General features: G+C 37.1%; 3 protein-coding genes across 4 annotated transcripts; 1 reads left to right on the top strand and 2 right to left on the bottom strand.

Moving 5' to 3' along the window:
- Positions 1-271: 271 nt before the first annotated feature.
- Positions 272-3,068, bottom strand: LOC103452913 (uncharacterized). 2 transcript variants are annotated; one of them, XM_008392443.4, is made up of 8 exons: positions 2,866-3,068; positions 2,591-2,737; positions 2,369-2,481; positions 2,080-2,172; positions 983-1,085; positions 824-898; positions 602-697; positions 272-490 (listed from the first exon to the last, which is right to left on the bottom strand). In XM_008392443.4, the coding sequence occupies exons 1-8, from the start codon at positions 2,956-2,958 to the stop codon at positions 434-436; spliced, it is 777 nt and encodes a 258-aa protein (XP_008390665.2). In that variant the 5' UTR covers positions 2,959-3,068; the 3' UTR covers positions 272-433. The 2 variants fall into 2 exon arrangements, with proteins under 2 accessions (XP_008390665.2, XP_017192135.2); XM_017336646.3 differs by lacking the exon at positions 2,080-2,172.
- Positions 3,069-4,596: 1,528 nt separating this feature from the next.
- On the bottom strand, positions 4,597-5,998 carry LOC103414607 (small ribosomal subunit protein eS21y). The gene is made up of 4 exons (XM_008352973.4): positions 5,857-5,998; positions 5,681-5,752; positions 5,445-5,577; positions 4,597-4,861 (listed from the first exon to the last, which is right to left on the bottom strand). The coding sequence occupies exons 2-4, from the start codon at positions 5,728-5,730 to the stop codon at positions 4,799-4,801; spliced, it is 246 nt and encodes an 81-aa protein (XP_008351195.1). The 5' UTR covers positions 5,731-5,752; positions 5,857-5,998; the 3' UTR covers positions 4,597-4,798.
- Positions 5,999-14,530: 8,532 nt separating this feature from the next.
- On the top strand, positions 14,531-15,225 carry LOC103423988 (protein RALF-like 33). Its single transcript, XM_008362058.4, has one exon. The coding sequence runs from the start codon at positions 14,625-14,627 to the stop codon at positions 15,003-15,005; it is 381 nt and encodes a 126-aa protein (XP_008360280.1). The 5' UTR covers positions 14,531-14,624; the 3' UTR covers positions 15,006-15,225.
- The last annotated feature ends 645 nt before the right edge of the window (positions 15,226-15,870 follow it).

Raw genomic sequence — 15,870 nt, 5'->3', positions numbered from 1 at the left:
CGCACACGTATGGCATCTCCGGGTACACCCCGCAGGCATTGCGATTTCCGGCTGCCGGATTTAAGTTTCGAGTCTTAATCGGAACCTCAAACCAGGAAATCCGAATGAGGATGGTGTCGCTTTCGACTCGTCCGAACGAGACAAACTGCGCTCCTTGTCTATTCCTGTGGAGTGTCGATGGAGTTTCTCTGTATATACTAATTAAGCGGCGACTGTTTAATTAAATACTGAATACATCATGTACACAATACAAACAAATTACAACCAGTGATTCACTACTCGTAAAATCCTTTTAAAAGCCCGAAAAATTTATAGTTTTACAAGAACACTCTATAATAAAAATATAAATTGTCAATTTCTAGTTTCTACACAATGATGCAGATCTTTGTATCAATGAGAGTGCAAAATATTACATCAAGAAATAGGACCCGAGTCACCCGATATTGTAAAAGACCTTTGTCGATCCTTTCTTTGTCCGTACTTGAGTAACCTGAACAAGCAGTAAAAGACTTTCTTGAAGCACTCACTTCATCCTACTAATTTTGCAAAAAAATTGGGACATCAATCAGTTCATAAGAACATTGAAGCAAATGGATCTTACCGTAATGCTCTTGATCTCTGATATATCAGAAACATGGGTACCGCCACATGGGCAGCCAAGGCTGTCCCCTAGCTTCACAATGCGAGGAGTGCTGTCCTGCAAGAGATCAGAGATGCAAAAAAGTAAATGCAGTTAAAGTTAGCACTCGACGATTTTCAGCACTGAAGTTTGAAGGGTCCAATATGAGCATGTATTGAAAACAGGTCTAGTGTAAGGAATAACCTTTGCAATATAATCGGGAAGGCAATCACCACACAGCTTACACGCTTCTTCATATGGTAACAAGGCAGCAGAAACCTTACAAAAATATGGAAACGGATTAGATCTAATATTCCATACCAAGCATGCAACTTTAGATAAATCCTAAATATTGCAACTCACTTTTCCTCCTCTCGATATTAACACATTAGCTTCTACCTCCAACTCCTTTCGCTTACTTTCTGTATCTTTTTGTGGAACTGTGCCTTTATATTCCACATATGGCCTGGAAATATTATGAATTTACAAGTGCTAATTCAGAAGGATATGCAAACAACAACATCGTGTCTCAAAGATAAAAAACTGTTCACATCTCAGAATACTGAGGCTAGCAATGAACTAATTTAAATTTGAGAAGAATTGGTGAAGCATGTGTCATTTACTCATCACTTATGCCAGTGCTGGTTTTTTTGTACGGTTTATCTGTTTTGGGGTAAAAGCTTATCCGATATATCGAGACAACTCCACTGGATCCTCAATCCAAAGGAACACTATTGACCTAATTGGCTCTAAGTAGCGTATTTATTTGGTGGCTTATATTGGGCCCCATAACCCTTTCCACTAGAACCACATAACATACAGGAGACTTTATGGAGAAGGTTTGGAGGCCTACATAAGGCAGCTGCTGCCCAAGCCAAATGGGTGGGGGTGCTCTCGGCTACACTCAAATCATCGTGTTTACATGTGACTGTTATTAGGCCATCTACATATGTCGATCCGAATTCACGCGTCAACAACATAAAAGTTCCTAGTGTTCATTCATGGGATGGTGAAAAGTTTTCACTTTAAAGCCCACGAAGACCGATCATTGTGCTGTTTTCCACAGATAGATTGACTCGTGGAAAATTGAAGTACAAGTGAGTGGTTACTACACTCAAAAGGAAGGATCATTGTGCTGTTACGTTGAAAAAAATCCTGGCAGCTCACATTTAAACATATCTAAATTGAGAGTGATCGTGTCTTTTCTATTTTGTTTATTTTAAGATAACTACGAAATTTTTCAATATAAATTGCATAACAAAGAAACTCAAATGCCAAGAAACGAGGATTGAGGAAAGAATTAGAAACAAGATTCTTGCCGACTAATCGTTTAGGTCCCTGATATTAACAGAAGATTTTGCAACAAGAAACATACCTACACTTTGTAATCTAGGCTTAAAGCAATAAAGCAGAAATAAAGCATACCCCTGAGGGAGCAATAAAGCAGAAATAAATCATACCCCTGAGGGAAATGGTAGCCTTTGGTTGGCTCTAAATCACCCAATCCCATATTTCTCATACATGTATCCAGCAAATGCCCAGCTGAGTGAAGCCTGCACATAAACAATTCCACAACATTCAAAATATAGAACACGAAACAGCATGTAAGCAAACCATCTTCGGAGTTTTTTGGCCGAAATCGAACTTGGTTTTGGTTAGACAATAAATGCTCAATCAAAGAACAAGTTGAGCAACTTAATTATAAATATAAACAATCAAATGATCCGATTTCTTCGAGTATATGCGTACCTAGCATTAAGCCTGCGCCTAGACTCATCCACACACAACAGCACCTCTTTCCCTTTCTCGAATTTCGACTCCGATTCCTCACAGGAATTTTCAATGAAACCGTAGTGGTAAACCTAATCAAAATTAAGTGAAACACCAATCAAAGACATTAATTTTTTATTTTCTAATCAAACATTTGAAAATTATAGAGAGAGAGACCATATCAACAATTTGATTACTTACTATGCCGTCTCGGGACCGCACATCTTCTACTACGAATTTGACCCCGGAATCGGAAGCGGCGATGAAGCCGGTGTCGGCAGGTTGCCCGCCACCTTGGGGATAGAAGATCGTCCGGTCCAATACCAAGGCGGTTCGTCCATCTTCCCCCTTTCAAACAACAAAGCACACGGTAAAATCCAATTAGGGATTGCATTAATTTTCTGGCAGTATTTTCTCGGGAAACAAACAGAATAGAAAGGAAAGGAATGAAGAGTGTGAAGTGAAAAGCAACTGACTTTAGATACGGATAGCAATGTGGCGGTGGATTGGAGCTTCCACGTGTCGTCGAAGTAATCAAGCTTCGTGGAGCCCGAGCTGCTCGAATCCATGGCTGCCGGCGAATGCCGATTTGAAAACTGAGTCGCCGCGGCGTTCGGAACTCGTAAGCCGTTGCGTGGCGCTGGCGCCTCTAGTAGTCCACCACGGCCTAAAATACAATGCCACGTTTGATTTTTCTAATTTTTTAATTATTATTTAGCTGTCGAATTTTGAAATTTTCACCTTTTTTGAAACTTTGACCTTTTAGTTACGTGTACGTAACGCAATCTATTCCCATGAAGAAATTACCGTGTTAATGAGAAGTTTACTAGGTCCTGTTATTTAATTCGCACGTGCTATAATAACAAAAGATTGTATGGTAACTGTCAATAAAACATTACTCATATCGCTACGTATTTTAATTGCTAGATTTGATTTTTAACTAATAACATCATTAGAAAAATTTACGTACCATCTTCCTTTTCATCCTTATTGGTTGAGAATTTTTTTTAATTCTATTGTCGATTCAGAGCAACACCCTTCAGATTGTGAGTGTATTGCCGTATACGAGCAGTCGGAAGGGAAGAATTTTTCTAATTTGTCGCACTTGTCCAACCTTGGCACCGTTTTCCGGTAAAGATTTGTGACCACCAGGTTTACAATTTTATGCCACATCACACGAGGGCCTGCAGCACTACCAAAAAGGTTATATTCTAGCTATTTGCTTGAAGCATTTTTCTATGGTTGATGGTTTGAGTTTTTCATGGTCTAAAATTTCTAACAGAAGTGTGTCTCGTTTGCAACTGATGCTAGCATATATCTATTTAAAAAAAAATTGTATTATTTATGAAGTATGCTAGTTTTGTCCTTCCCAAGTTCTTGAGGCTTCCGCTTCTGCTCTTCAGGTACTTTTCACTAGGGTTTTTGTTGATGTTTTCCTCAGATTATCTATATATATATTTCTTCTTATTTTTAATCTTAATGTATTTTTAAGCTTGGCAAAAGTAAGATACAAAACGTAGAGAAGCTTTTTTTTTGGTTCAATACCTAGAAGGCTTTTGTTCAGGCATCGTCAATGGCCTCTCACAATATCAATGAAGAAAGCAAACGCCTCATCGTCCATACAGTCTCTTCCGAACGAGCTTTTTGTCGATGAAACGCCTCATCATCCATAGTCTCTTCCGAACGAGCTTTTTGTCGAAGACTCGCGAAGGTTGCTGTGCGCTCTTTCGATGATGTTTACTCGGCCAAGTTAAGTTGCAAGAATTTCAACAAAAGCGCTCAGGACAATCAAATATTGGAGGAGGTCAACATCGGCAAAGGGATGTGCGACCACTTCATAGAAGCAACCTACGTGTACAGCACGGTCTTGGTGCATTATGGGGTCGATTTGAGGCAGAAAGGCCTCGAGCTTCTGCACTTGCTCAACCGCCACAAATCGAAAGGGTTGAGCGAAACAGAATCCAGAGAGGAAATGTTCCGTAATTAATGATAAAACATTGCGTATTATTCTACGCATTGACAATTCACATGAGTATTGACAAGTTAACGACAATTCATAAGTGAGGGGGATCTAAACTTGTGTTACTTGCTAGAGAAGGCAATACCCACAGAACATTATCTATGTCGATGCTCAAAAGAATAATCATCCGTGGACAATTTTTGACATAGATCATAAGAATAATCATGCATATCATCAGTGGAAATAATTTTACGAAACCAGAAATATAATTAAGATACTCAATGGGTAGAAGTTTCACTACCTAATCGTCAAAAGAACAGCCCATTTCAAGAACACCAAAAGGTTGGGAACTACTTGCAACATTCAGTACTAATGGAATAAGACATCACATAATTTAGTTCAGAAATTAAACAACTCATCCCCATGAACTGAAGAAGAATCATCTCTTTCTACTGTTTAACTTCGGTTTTCTTCTTCTGCCAGAGACGGTCCAAACCACTGTCGGCCTCTCCCTACAAAACAAAAGAAAGCACAAGAAATCAGAGCACAACAGATGGAATGCCAATATTGCAAATGACCGATCCGAAATTATAAGAGGATGCTAATTATCATTGGAGAACAACTGAAAACCTAATAAAAAACCATTAGTAACCCAATATTTTTGAGTTTGACTGTAGGCGTCAATATGATTTTGTTTAAAATTTATCAGTAATCGAACAATTTCCAAAACTGTAGTAGCACTTGTGTCCCGATATGATAAAAAATGATGGCTGAATAAAAAGTGATGGTTTCGGCACAGTTTAGGATTTACAACCGCAGCAAGAGTTATTCGATGTGGGACTTGTATGTTATTTTCCCCGTTGTGGGGTTCAAATCCAGCCTCTGAATTCATGTACTTTGTAATATAGCTAAAGAATGCAGTCTTACGAGCCAACGACAGAACCAGATGAGACTAACCCAACGGAAAACACACAAATATAATCAATTTCCGCAACCGTTCTACACATTCTTAACAACCAATACATTCACAAATGCCCAATAAAAGCACAAATATTAACACAGTAACACAGTACAACGAGGGAAAGACGGCAAAACCTGAGCACGGACGTAGCCGCAGAGAGCAAAGGTGGAGCACTGGCCAGTGTAGATGCCATGCTCATCCAAATGCCCAATGTTAATCTGAACAGACGCGTGGTCCTTGGAGGTGATCAGCCTGTTCGTCGCCGAGCTGCATCCAAACAAACACCACAAAATTTAACCCTAAAATCCCAATCCCAAAAACAAAACAATCGCACAAAAAAATAAATCGCCGATTAGATTCGAATGGGTACCATTTCCTCGGGATGTAGAGCTCGGTGATGATTCCCTCCTCGTTTTGCATCTTGGCGGTCGAGATTATAACCCTAGAAACAAAATCCAGCAAACACAGAAACGGATTTGAGAATTTTATCGAATCGGCGAGGATTTTGAAGACTCGGAATGGAAGTAGGAGAGAAGAAATCTATACCTTTGGGGAAGTCGGAGTGGTGGCGGCAGCTGCTGGAAGTGAGAAGCTCTGCGTTTGTTAGGGTTTTCTAAAATCTAAAGGGGTTATAGCTTTTATAGGAATGAGGAGTGCGACAGTGATAACTATAAAACTGGGCCTATCAGATGAACCCAATTGGCCCAAATAATTATATGCAACGGTCATATGGCACCGTTGGGCGGGTTCTGTTCTGGACCCGTTACTGGATTGTCAGCTTTTTAGCCCATTTAGGAAGGCATAAGGATTGGGACTAATTTTGGACTTTGGGCTAGACTGGTGACGTAAGGTACCGTTTGGTACGTGGGATAGGACGAAATGGAATGGGACGAGGTGTTATGTCCCACGTTTGGTGCGTTAAACTTATTTGTACACATTCCAAGATTTCATACGTAAAAAATCGTAAAAAACAAACATTCAGAGATTACGTAACGGAACAAAAGTTATCAACGGTTATAAACAAAAAATCACAATTTAACGGTTATTTTAGCTCCGATTTTGATGATTTTTTACAGATACACTCCTCGACCCTATATGAATGTAATGAATAAATTTGATCTTTAATTTAAAGTATTTACACTAGTGGATACCACAAAAACTTATTTTATACTTAATAGAAGTATAATATTAACTCTTAAGTGTTTGTTTAATCTACCGTTTTGATGCACAATGCATTCTACGAAACTTTTTTCAACAATCCAACCGTCAAAATTATTTGTACACATTCCGAGATTACATACGTAAAAAATCATAAAAAATAAAGATTCAGAGATTACGTGACGGAACAAAAGTATTCGACGGTTATAAATGAAAAATCACAATTTAACGGTTATTTTAGCTCCGATTTTGATGATTTTTTACAGATACACTCCTCGACCCTATAAGAATGTAATGAATAAATTTGATCTTTAATTTAAAGTATTTACACTAGTGGATACCACAAAAACTTATTTTATACTTGATAGAAGTATAATATTAACTCTAAGTGTTTGTTTAATCTACTGTTTTGACGCAATATGCATTTTACGAAACTTTTTTCAACGATCCAATTGTCAAACTTATTTGTACACATTATGAGATCGCATACGTAAAAAATTGTAAAAAACAAACATTCAGATATTACGTAACGGAACAAAAGTTTTCGACAATTATAAACGAAAAATCACAATTTAACGGTTATTTTAGCTCCGATTTTGATGATTTTTTACAGATACACTCCTCGACCCTATAAGAATGTAATGAATTAATTTGATCTTTAATTTAAAGTATTTACACTAGTGGATACCACAAAATCTTTTTTTATACTTAATAGAAGTATAATATTAACTTTAAGTGTTTGTTTAATCTACTATTTTGACGCAATATGCATTCTACAAAACGTTTTTTAACGATCTAACCGTCAAACTTATTTGTACGCATTCCAAGATTGCATACATAAAAAATCGTAAAAAACAAACATTCAGAGATTATGTAACGGAACAAAAGTTATCAACGGTTATAAACGAAAAATCACAATTTAACGGTTATTTTAGCTCCGATTTTGATGATTCTTTACAGATACACTCCTCGACCCTATAAGAATGTAATAAATAAATTTGATCTTTAATTTAAAGTATTTACACTAGTGGATACCACAAAAACTTATTTTATACTTAATAGAAGTATAATATTAACTCTAAGTGTTTGTTTAATCTATCGTTTTGATGCAGTATGCATTCTACGAAACTTTTTTCAACGATCCAACTGTCAAACTTATTTGTACACATTCCGAGATTGCAAACGTAAAAAATTGTAAAAAACAAACATTCAGAGATTACGTAACGGAACAAAAGTTTTCGACGGTTATAAACGAAAAATCACAATTTAACGGTTATTTTAGCTCCGATTTTGATGATTTTGTACATATACACTCCTTGACCCTATAAGAATGTAATGAATAAATTTGATCTTTAATTTAAAGTATTTACATTTTTTATATATGAGTGATTGTATATATAATTTTTTACATTTTTTACACTTCTACAATAATTATTATTAATTTTATTAATTTTGCCCTCAAATAAAAAACATTATTCATGAGGGTTTGAAGGATTTTAAAAATCTAAACGATAATATAAGTGTAACAATTATCTATTCGTGAAGGAATAATGATAAATCACGAGTGTTTATATATTCTTTCACATTTTTCATACTTGTATGTATGTCTTCTTAGTTCTTGCATATACAAATACTATACTAGTATATTTTAATTTTGGACAAGAATATGTTATGTAAAATTTATCCTAGTAATGATAATAAGGAACTCTCGTAATAAAAATAAATAATGACTAAAACTTTTTTTTATTTTTTTATAATTTATATAGAACAATAATACAAAACTATATATTTAATATAGAATATATTGTATATATTAATATGACTATTGTATTTTATAATAAATCTTTTAGTAATTAAACTTTAAAATTATTAAAATAATTTTTTTCTTAACGGGTCGAAACGGGTTACCCACGTGTTACCCGCGTGTATACCTGTTAAGAACCCGTTATTAACGGGTTCTTAACGGGTCACCCGATAGTGACCCGATAAGTTATCGTGTTGACCCGAAACCTGTTATTTTCGTGTCGTTTTCGTGTCATGTCACCGTGTCGTGTAAAAAACTGCCAGGTCTAGTCCACCACCTAACATAATATGACGTAAGGTACCGTTTGGTATGTGGGACATGACGAAATGGAATGGGACGAGGTGTTATGTCCCACGTTTGGTGCGCCTAAAATGGGTGGAACGCGTTGTTCCACTGGACGAATTTTGGGTGAATTTTCGTTCCGCCTCACCCCCTGGAATGACTCATTCCACATTCGTGTAACACAAAATTATAACCTATTTGTCACCTTCTTCTTTCTCCTTGTTTCCATCTGATGGCATCTTTGCTCCCTGTCTGTTCCGTCTCGTCCTGTCTCGTCTCGTCCAGTCCCATTCCGTTCTATCCTGTCCCGTCTGCATACCAAACGATACCTAAGAGTCCGACACAGTGCGTTACATGCTTCAATTATGTACTTGAAGGGTTAAAGCCTTTTTAGGCACTGTGTTTTGGAAGAGAATTTTGTATACGATGCGGTCTCTCTTAATTACGAGGGAATAAGCGCGGGTTCCATTAAGGGATATGTTGGATCCCAACCTCTTACCAAAAACCGGAAACGGCTCGAAAGGTCCTTTGGGAACTCTGACAGTCTGGTACAAGCCTCAATAGAGTTCATTAAATGTTGGGTAAATTACATAGTAGCCCCTCAGGTTTGAGGTCTATTGCAATCTTATACAACATCTTTAAAACATTTCACTTTCATACCTCAAGTACTATTTTATTTCAATTTCATACAACCGTTAGATTTTCCATCCATGGATCTGTTAAATGCTGACGTGGCTGCCACATATATGACACGTGGCTGCCAAATGTCTGCCACGTGGCAAATAAAAATTAAAAACCTTAATCTTCTAAATTTAAAAAAAAAAAAAAAAAGCTGAACCCGCAACCCTGTTTACATTTTCCAACCCAGAATCTCATTCCCCCACCCTCCTCCACTCTCTTCACCTCCCCTCCCATCTAAAAAACCCACCCCTTCCCTGCAACCCAAATCCCCCATCCCACCCCACCCCCACGGCCCCACCTATTCCCTTTATCCACGACGCCTTGCTCCCCCTCCTATAATGGCGAAAAAGAGAAAGCTCAGCTCCACCAAACCCTCCAAAAAGCAACAACAGGTCATACCCAAACCCCAAATCAAACCAGCACAGGAAGTAGTTGAAGAAGAAGAAGTCGAAGAAAAGAAGGAGGATGTCGAAGACCCGGCACACTTCACTGGGTTTCTGGGCAACATGACTCACCCTCTTTCAGCTCGCCCATTCCCTCGTTTTCTATAACCACACTTTCTTGCTTGCATCGATGAGGCACGACAAATTCATTAGAAACGCCCCCCCCAGCCGTTGTCTTCTCCAAATCAAGGTATGAAAGATCTGCCTTTTTGGAAAATTACAGAAACCCTTTGTTCTTTTTATTGATTTTTGAAAATTTATGTAATTATTTTGGAAATTTGTTTGAATTTTCTTGGAAAATTACAACAATCCAAAATTTATTTTCTTTTATTGAAATTGGATTTTTGGTTTTATCGGATATTTACTTGAGAGGCATTTCAAGGTGGATCTGGAGCCTCTGCAGCCGCAGTAGCTAGTGCATTCGAATCTATTGACAACGGCCATGGCGGCGGGAGTCGTCTTCTGAGTAGAGCAGTCGATTTGGGGGAAAAATTAGGGTTTTGTAGGCTTTTAGATGAAGGGAGGGAGAAGAAGTAATGCGGCTGGGGATGGGGATGAGGAAGATGATTGCAGGGGGTGGGCTGGGCTGGGTTGCAGGGGGGAAGATGAACTTAAAGGGTGTTTTTTTTTTTTTTTCTAGGTTGCGGAGAAGATGAAGATGGGGAAGAAGATGGGTGTGGTGGGGGTGTGTAGAGGAGGTAAGAGGGTGGGTGCGCGATGGGTGCCATGGGGAAGATGAAGATGATTTTTTTTTTCTTTTTTTTCCTCCTCCTCTTATTCTGGGTTGCAGGTTGCGGGGGGGGGAGGGGGGAGGAGGAGGGAGGGAAGACGAAGTGGGCTTTGGTTTTTTATTTTTTATTTTTTTATTAGTTTTATAATTTATTTTAGAAGATTTAGGTTTTTTTTTTTAAATAAAAAATTATTGTTTTGCCACGTGGCACACATTTGGCAACCACGTGGCACAAATGTGGCAGCTATGTCAGCACTTAACAGATCAATAGATGGAAAATGTAACGGAGGTATTATTTTGAAATAAAATAGTACGTGAGGTATGAAAGTGAAATGTTTTAAAGATGTTGTATGAGATTGTAATAGACCTCAAACCTGAGGGGCTACTATGTAATTTACCCTTAAATGTTTGATGAAATGCATGGAGGATAGTTCTCAAGGCTCGGCAAAGTGATGCCCAACACAGCTTGACAGATGTCGTTGGACCTCGACATCATTGCTCAGCATAGGTCGACAAGCCTCATCAGCATAGCTCGGAAAATGTCGATACGTCCACCACCTAAGGCCATCTCCAACCGAGGGCTGGCCAGAGGGCTCGTTTGAGCCCTCTGGCCCTCCAAGATTCCCCAAGATATTAATATTTTAATGAACAGTACAGGGCCATATTTGCCTCCGTCTCCAACCGAGGGCCAGAGGGCCAAAGGGCTCGTTTTAGCCCTGTCACAAAAAACCGTCTCCAACCGAGGGCCAAAGGGCCATAGGGCCAAACATAATTTATTATTTAAAAACTACAATTTAATGTTGTATAAATGGCCTAGGAAGTTATACGAAAAAAATAGAATTGAAAAAAAATATGAAACAAATTTTGTGAAATAGAAGTTATAGGAAAAAAAATATGAAAAAAAATTTGATTCATATGAAAAGGAAAAAAAAAGGGAAAAAAAGAAGTTTAAATTCATTAAAAAAAAAAAAGGCCTAATAATCCAACGGCTACTAGCCGTTACATTAAAAAACATTTCAAACTATTAGTGTCGGTTATAACCGACACTAATAGTAGAACTATTTAAAAAAAAAAAGCTGTTTAATGCTGTCGGTTTTAACCGACAGCAATAGGAAACATTAAAAAAAAAAATAGCCAGCCCCGGGGCTGGCTGGCTGGCCGAAAGCAGCCAGCCCTCCAGCCCTCTCCGATCCCGTGGGGCCCTCCCAGATTCCAGAGCCCTCTGGCCTAGCCCTCGGTTGGAGACGGTTTTAGGGCTATTTTCGGCCCTCTGGCCATCTGGACCCTTCGGTTGGAGATGGCCTAACATAATTTGGCAAAAGTCACATTCAATCCTCCACAAGAAGTTTTGAACTTTCACACTAAGAACTATATTCGCCAGAAAGGTGGGACCACGCGTATAGACGAAATCAATTGGAATACATTGAGCCTTTTTTCGTGTGTTGCACAGACATGTAGCCCTAATTTGGTATTGAGATAATTCGGAAAAAAATGGTTATTAAAAAAATTGTTTTTTTTTTATGTTTGAAACATTCAGCTTCAGTTTTTTTTTCTTCATAATTTTGGATAATAAAAAAAATCAAAAACACAAAGTTGCAAAACTCAGCTTTGAAAAACTAGTTTTTTTTCACATTTGTTTTACATAAAAGTTTATCAAATACTATAATACTGCTTTTTTTTTTTTCCAAAAACATTTTTACAAAAAAGTTTACCAAACACTCTGCTACTTTATTTCACAGCTGCTTATTCTCACAGCACAGCAGAAGCAGTTTTTTTTTAAAATACCGCAATACCAAACCAGCCCGTAGTATGACGAACGGAACCTTAGAACTTTTTTCCTTGTTTTGAAAAAAAAAAAAAAAGGTATATGTATTTTAAATTTAGCTAATTTTATAATTTTGTTGTCCGACGTCAATAGATTTCAATCCAAAACACAGTGATCAAGAAGGTTTTAACTATTGATGTAAAGGGTTTTGAAGCATGGCAAGATTCAGTACTTTATATTTACCTATCCAAATATGCATGATTTAAAGACTTAGGGCATGTTTACGTATCCGTAATCATAATAAAAATGTAGAATTGAATTTTGATTACAAATTACTCCGATGTTTATTAAACATGATGGAATAAAAAAAGCAGTGGGGCCCACACAAATTTTGGAATTCAATTCCTTGTATTGGTGGAATTGGATTCCCTAGATGTATGTTAGTAATCTAATTCATGATTGCTTGGGCAATCGGAATGACACTTTTGTTCCCTTTGTGCCCTCACTTACTTTTTTATTTCCAATACTATCTTTATAAACCCATTAACCCTAGTTTAATTATGCACAACTTCTTACTTTTTTTATTTTCATGCTCATTCACATTATGCACAACTCCATGCATATGCCGAAGAGAAGAAACTACAACTTGAGCTAGAAAATTTAAATATTAAAGTAAATACTTAAATTTATAAAAAAAAAATAAAAACAAAAGCATTTTAGTGTGTCTATGAAATAAAAAAGCAATTTAATTTTTTTTTCTTACTATTATATATTACATCAAATTTTATTTTTAAAAAAGTACAAAAAATATTTGATTTGGGACAAGGGCATTTTAGTAATCATACTAGTTTATATTCTAATTCTGCTGAATTAGTAAACAGCTTTATAGAATTCTATTCCGAATCCAGAACATTTAAGTAAACAGCTTCAACAAGAATCCGATTCTGACTTCTCCTCGTTCCAACTCCTTCTCAATTCAATTCCTCCTCAATTCATTCCTCCTATTTTCATTACGATTACATAAACGCGCCATTAATGTTTTCATACATATTTCGCATTTTTTGCCAATTAAGCTTGGCACGTAGTTGTAGACTCGAAGTGGTTTACCAGCTTTTTTTTTTTTAGTAGACAACTGGTGGCAAGTTACGGTTATCCATTTTTTTTGAAAATTGGAAAGATGCACAGAGACATTTGAGACTCTACCTGACCACAAGTTTAGCTTCCATAAGTCTAGATTACAAGCTTGTTGGGTTCAGTCCTTGGATTTGCAGCAATCAAACTAAGCATTTGAAAGATTTTACTTTCGACAAAAAAAAAAAAAAAAAAAAAAGGATTTTACAAATTCTCCAACAACCCGATGCACTAACTCAAGTGGGTGAGAGAAAGAGATTTCTTTTTACAACGTCAAGGGGAATGAATTTACTTTACACTTTACCTAAATCATCCTCCACTCTTTTAACTTCAAATATAATTTTTGCAATGAAAAAGGGTAAAACGATTATGATATGTGAATATTCAACTATAAATTAATTCTTTAAGCACTTATGCTAAAGTTTGATTATTGAATATGAGATACTCTCATCATCCCTCTTAATATGTGGTTTCGAGAGTGACATTGGAGCACATGTAGCAATTTGGCCGGCCACATACATAACATACTCTTATGTGCTGTTAGAATGAGCATTGAACTCAAAGTAAAGTGACAATGGTTGTAGATGTATCGGAGATTTTAAACACAAAAGGCTTCCACATCTAATATGAGATACTCTTAATATATCATTTCACTTGTGTCGTCTTTTAAACCTAACACACTTGTTCAATATTATCAGTTGATGTCGAAGCACGTATTTTTTATCCAACCTAACACTCCATTTAGTATGAATTTACGATGTTATTGTTAGTTAGAAATAATATAAATGTGTCTATCAAAAAAAGAAGAAAATGAATGCTAGTTTGAAGAAGTTGAGATTCCACTATAAAACTAATTGACAATATTGGTAGTTGTCCAACTCCTTATAAACTCTTGTTAGGTTTATCTTTCTACTAATGTGAGACTTTTTTACCTTCACATCATCACGCACCCTCTCACGTGTGTCGAATTTTCAGGCCAAATACGTGAACAACACGAATTTGATGATGTAAGATATGCGTGACCGTTGAGGTTCACATGTGAATCAACATGCTTTGATATCACGAAGAAATTGAGATCGTAACATTATTATTTTTGTTTAATCATGACAGCTCCCAAAGAAAATGCGTGATTAGTGGGTGTCCAGAAAGTCATTGGCATTCTTAAACTAGAAGCCAAAGACGGTAAAGTGGCATATCCCTGTAAATAATCCAAAAACAAGTGGCATTTCCTCTCCAACGGTCAGTTATAACGCCAAACCACTCCACAAACCCAGTTCCTCTAAAAAAGTTCAGATTTTAGACAAAAACCCAAAAAAGAAAATGGGAAGCTCAAGCTCAAGAACTCCATCACTCTTTGGCTGCATCTTAATCTGTGCAATCCTGGCCGCCCATTTGGTAGCGATTGCTTCGGCCGTTGATTTCAGCGGCGGCCACCAGCTGGGCGAGTTGAGCTGGGGTTCGATTAGATCGGCGGCGGGGGGACTGATAGCTGACGAGGACGAGGAAGCGGAGATGCTGATGGACTCGGAGATCAACCGGCGCATCTTAGCCTGGAGGAGGAGGTACATTAGCTACGGTGCGCTGAGGAGGAACACTGTACCCTGCTCGCGACGTGGCGCGTCCTACTACAACTGCCGACCCGGGGCTCAGGCAAATCCCTACCGTCGCGGCTGTAGCGCCATTACTCGCTGCAGGCGCTAATTTCAATTTTTATTTTTTTAAATTTAATTTCCACCTCCTTTTTTATTATAAAAATTATATTGTTTACGGTCTAGTGAGTGATTGTGTGTTATATACCTGATAAGATTTTAATCCATGTTGTAATATTGTTGCTCTTCCATTTTTGTATTTTTTATTTATGATTATTTGTGATGAAAATTAGAGAAAATAATAATAATATTATTATTATTTGTGATAAAAATCCAGATTCCAGAAAACGTGCAAGTGGGTTGTAAAGGGTACTTTGTGGGGCGCGTGTGCGTGTGATCTGTATCCTTGCAGTGTACAACTGTCTTGCGATAGTGCAAACAAGAACATACAACATGATTGGATTTTAAAGCAAATGAAATTTAGATGCAAAATTTCAATTTCGGCTGCGGCTTTTTTGTGGGATATTTTTATGTGTTACGGGATGTGAGAGATATGTACATATATGATTATATATAGTTATGTACGACTGGTTAGACCGTGGTAGAGTAGATTTTCTCTTCTTTAGTGGGGTGGTAGCCTATGGGAGTGAAATTATGAGAAACTAACAAATTTGGGTGGATATTAATGTACAGGTCGATACTTTGTTTGCAGAAGAAATGTTGCTATGAAAAGTAATACAACCCTCACCGAAAAATAAATTTATTTGTTCATACCAGACTTCATTTATGGCTCGTTTGGATATACTTTTAAAATGTCTGAAAACGCTATTGGTTAAATTGATTTTGAGTTCCAAAAGCACTTTAAGTGATTTTTGGAAGAAGCACCAGATATGTGATTCTTGCAGGAAACACTTAAAGTGTTTTTTTAGGATCTACCTGGATTTTTACTAAGGATTGATATAAAAAACATTTTTGCT

This window comes from Malus domestica, chromosome 13 (genome assembly GCF_042453785.1).
Source record: "Malus domestica chromosome 13, GDT2T_hap1".
In the NCBI taxonomy this organism is placed as follows: Eukaryota; Viridiplantae; Streptophyta; class Magnoliopsida; order Rosales; family Rosaceae; genus Malus; species Malus domestica.
The sequence above is the reverse complement of the archived record's forward strand: the minus strand, read 5'-3'. Positions and strand labels throughout refer to the sequence as shown.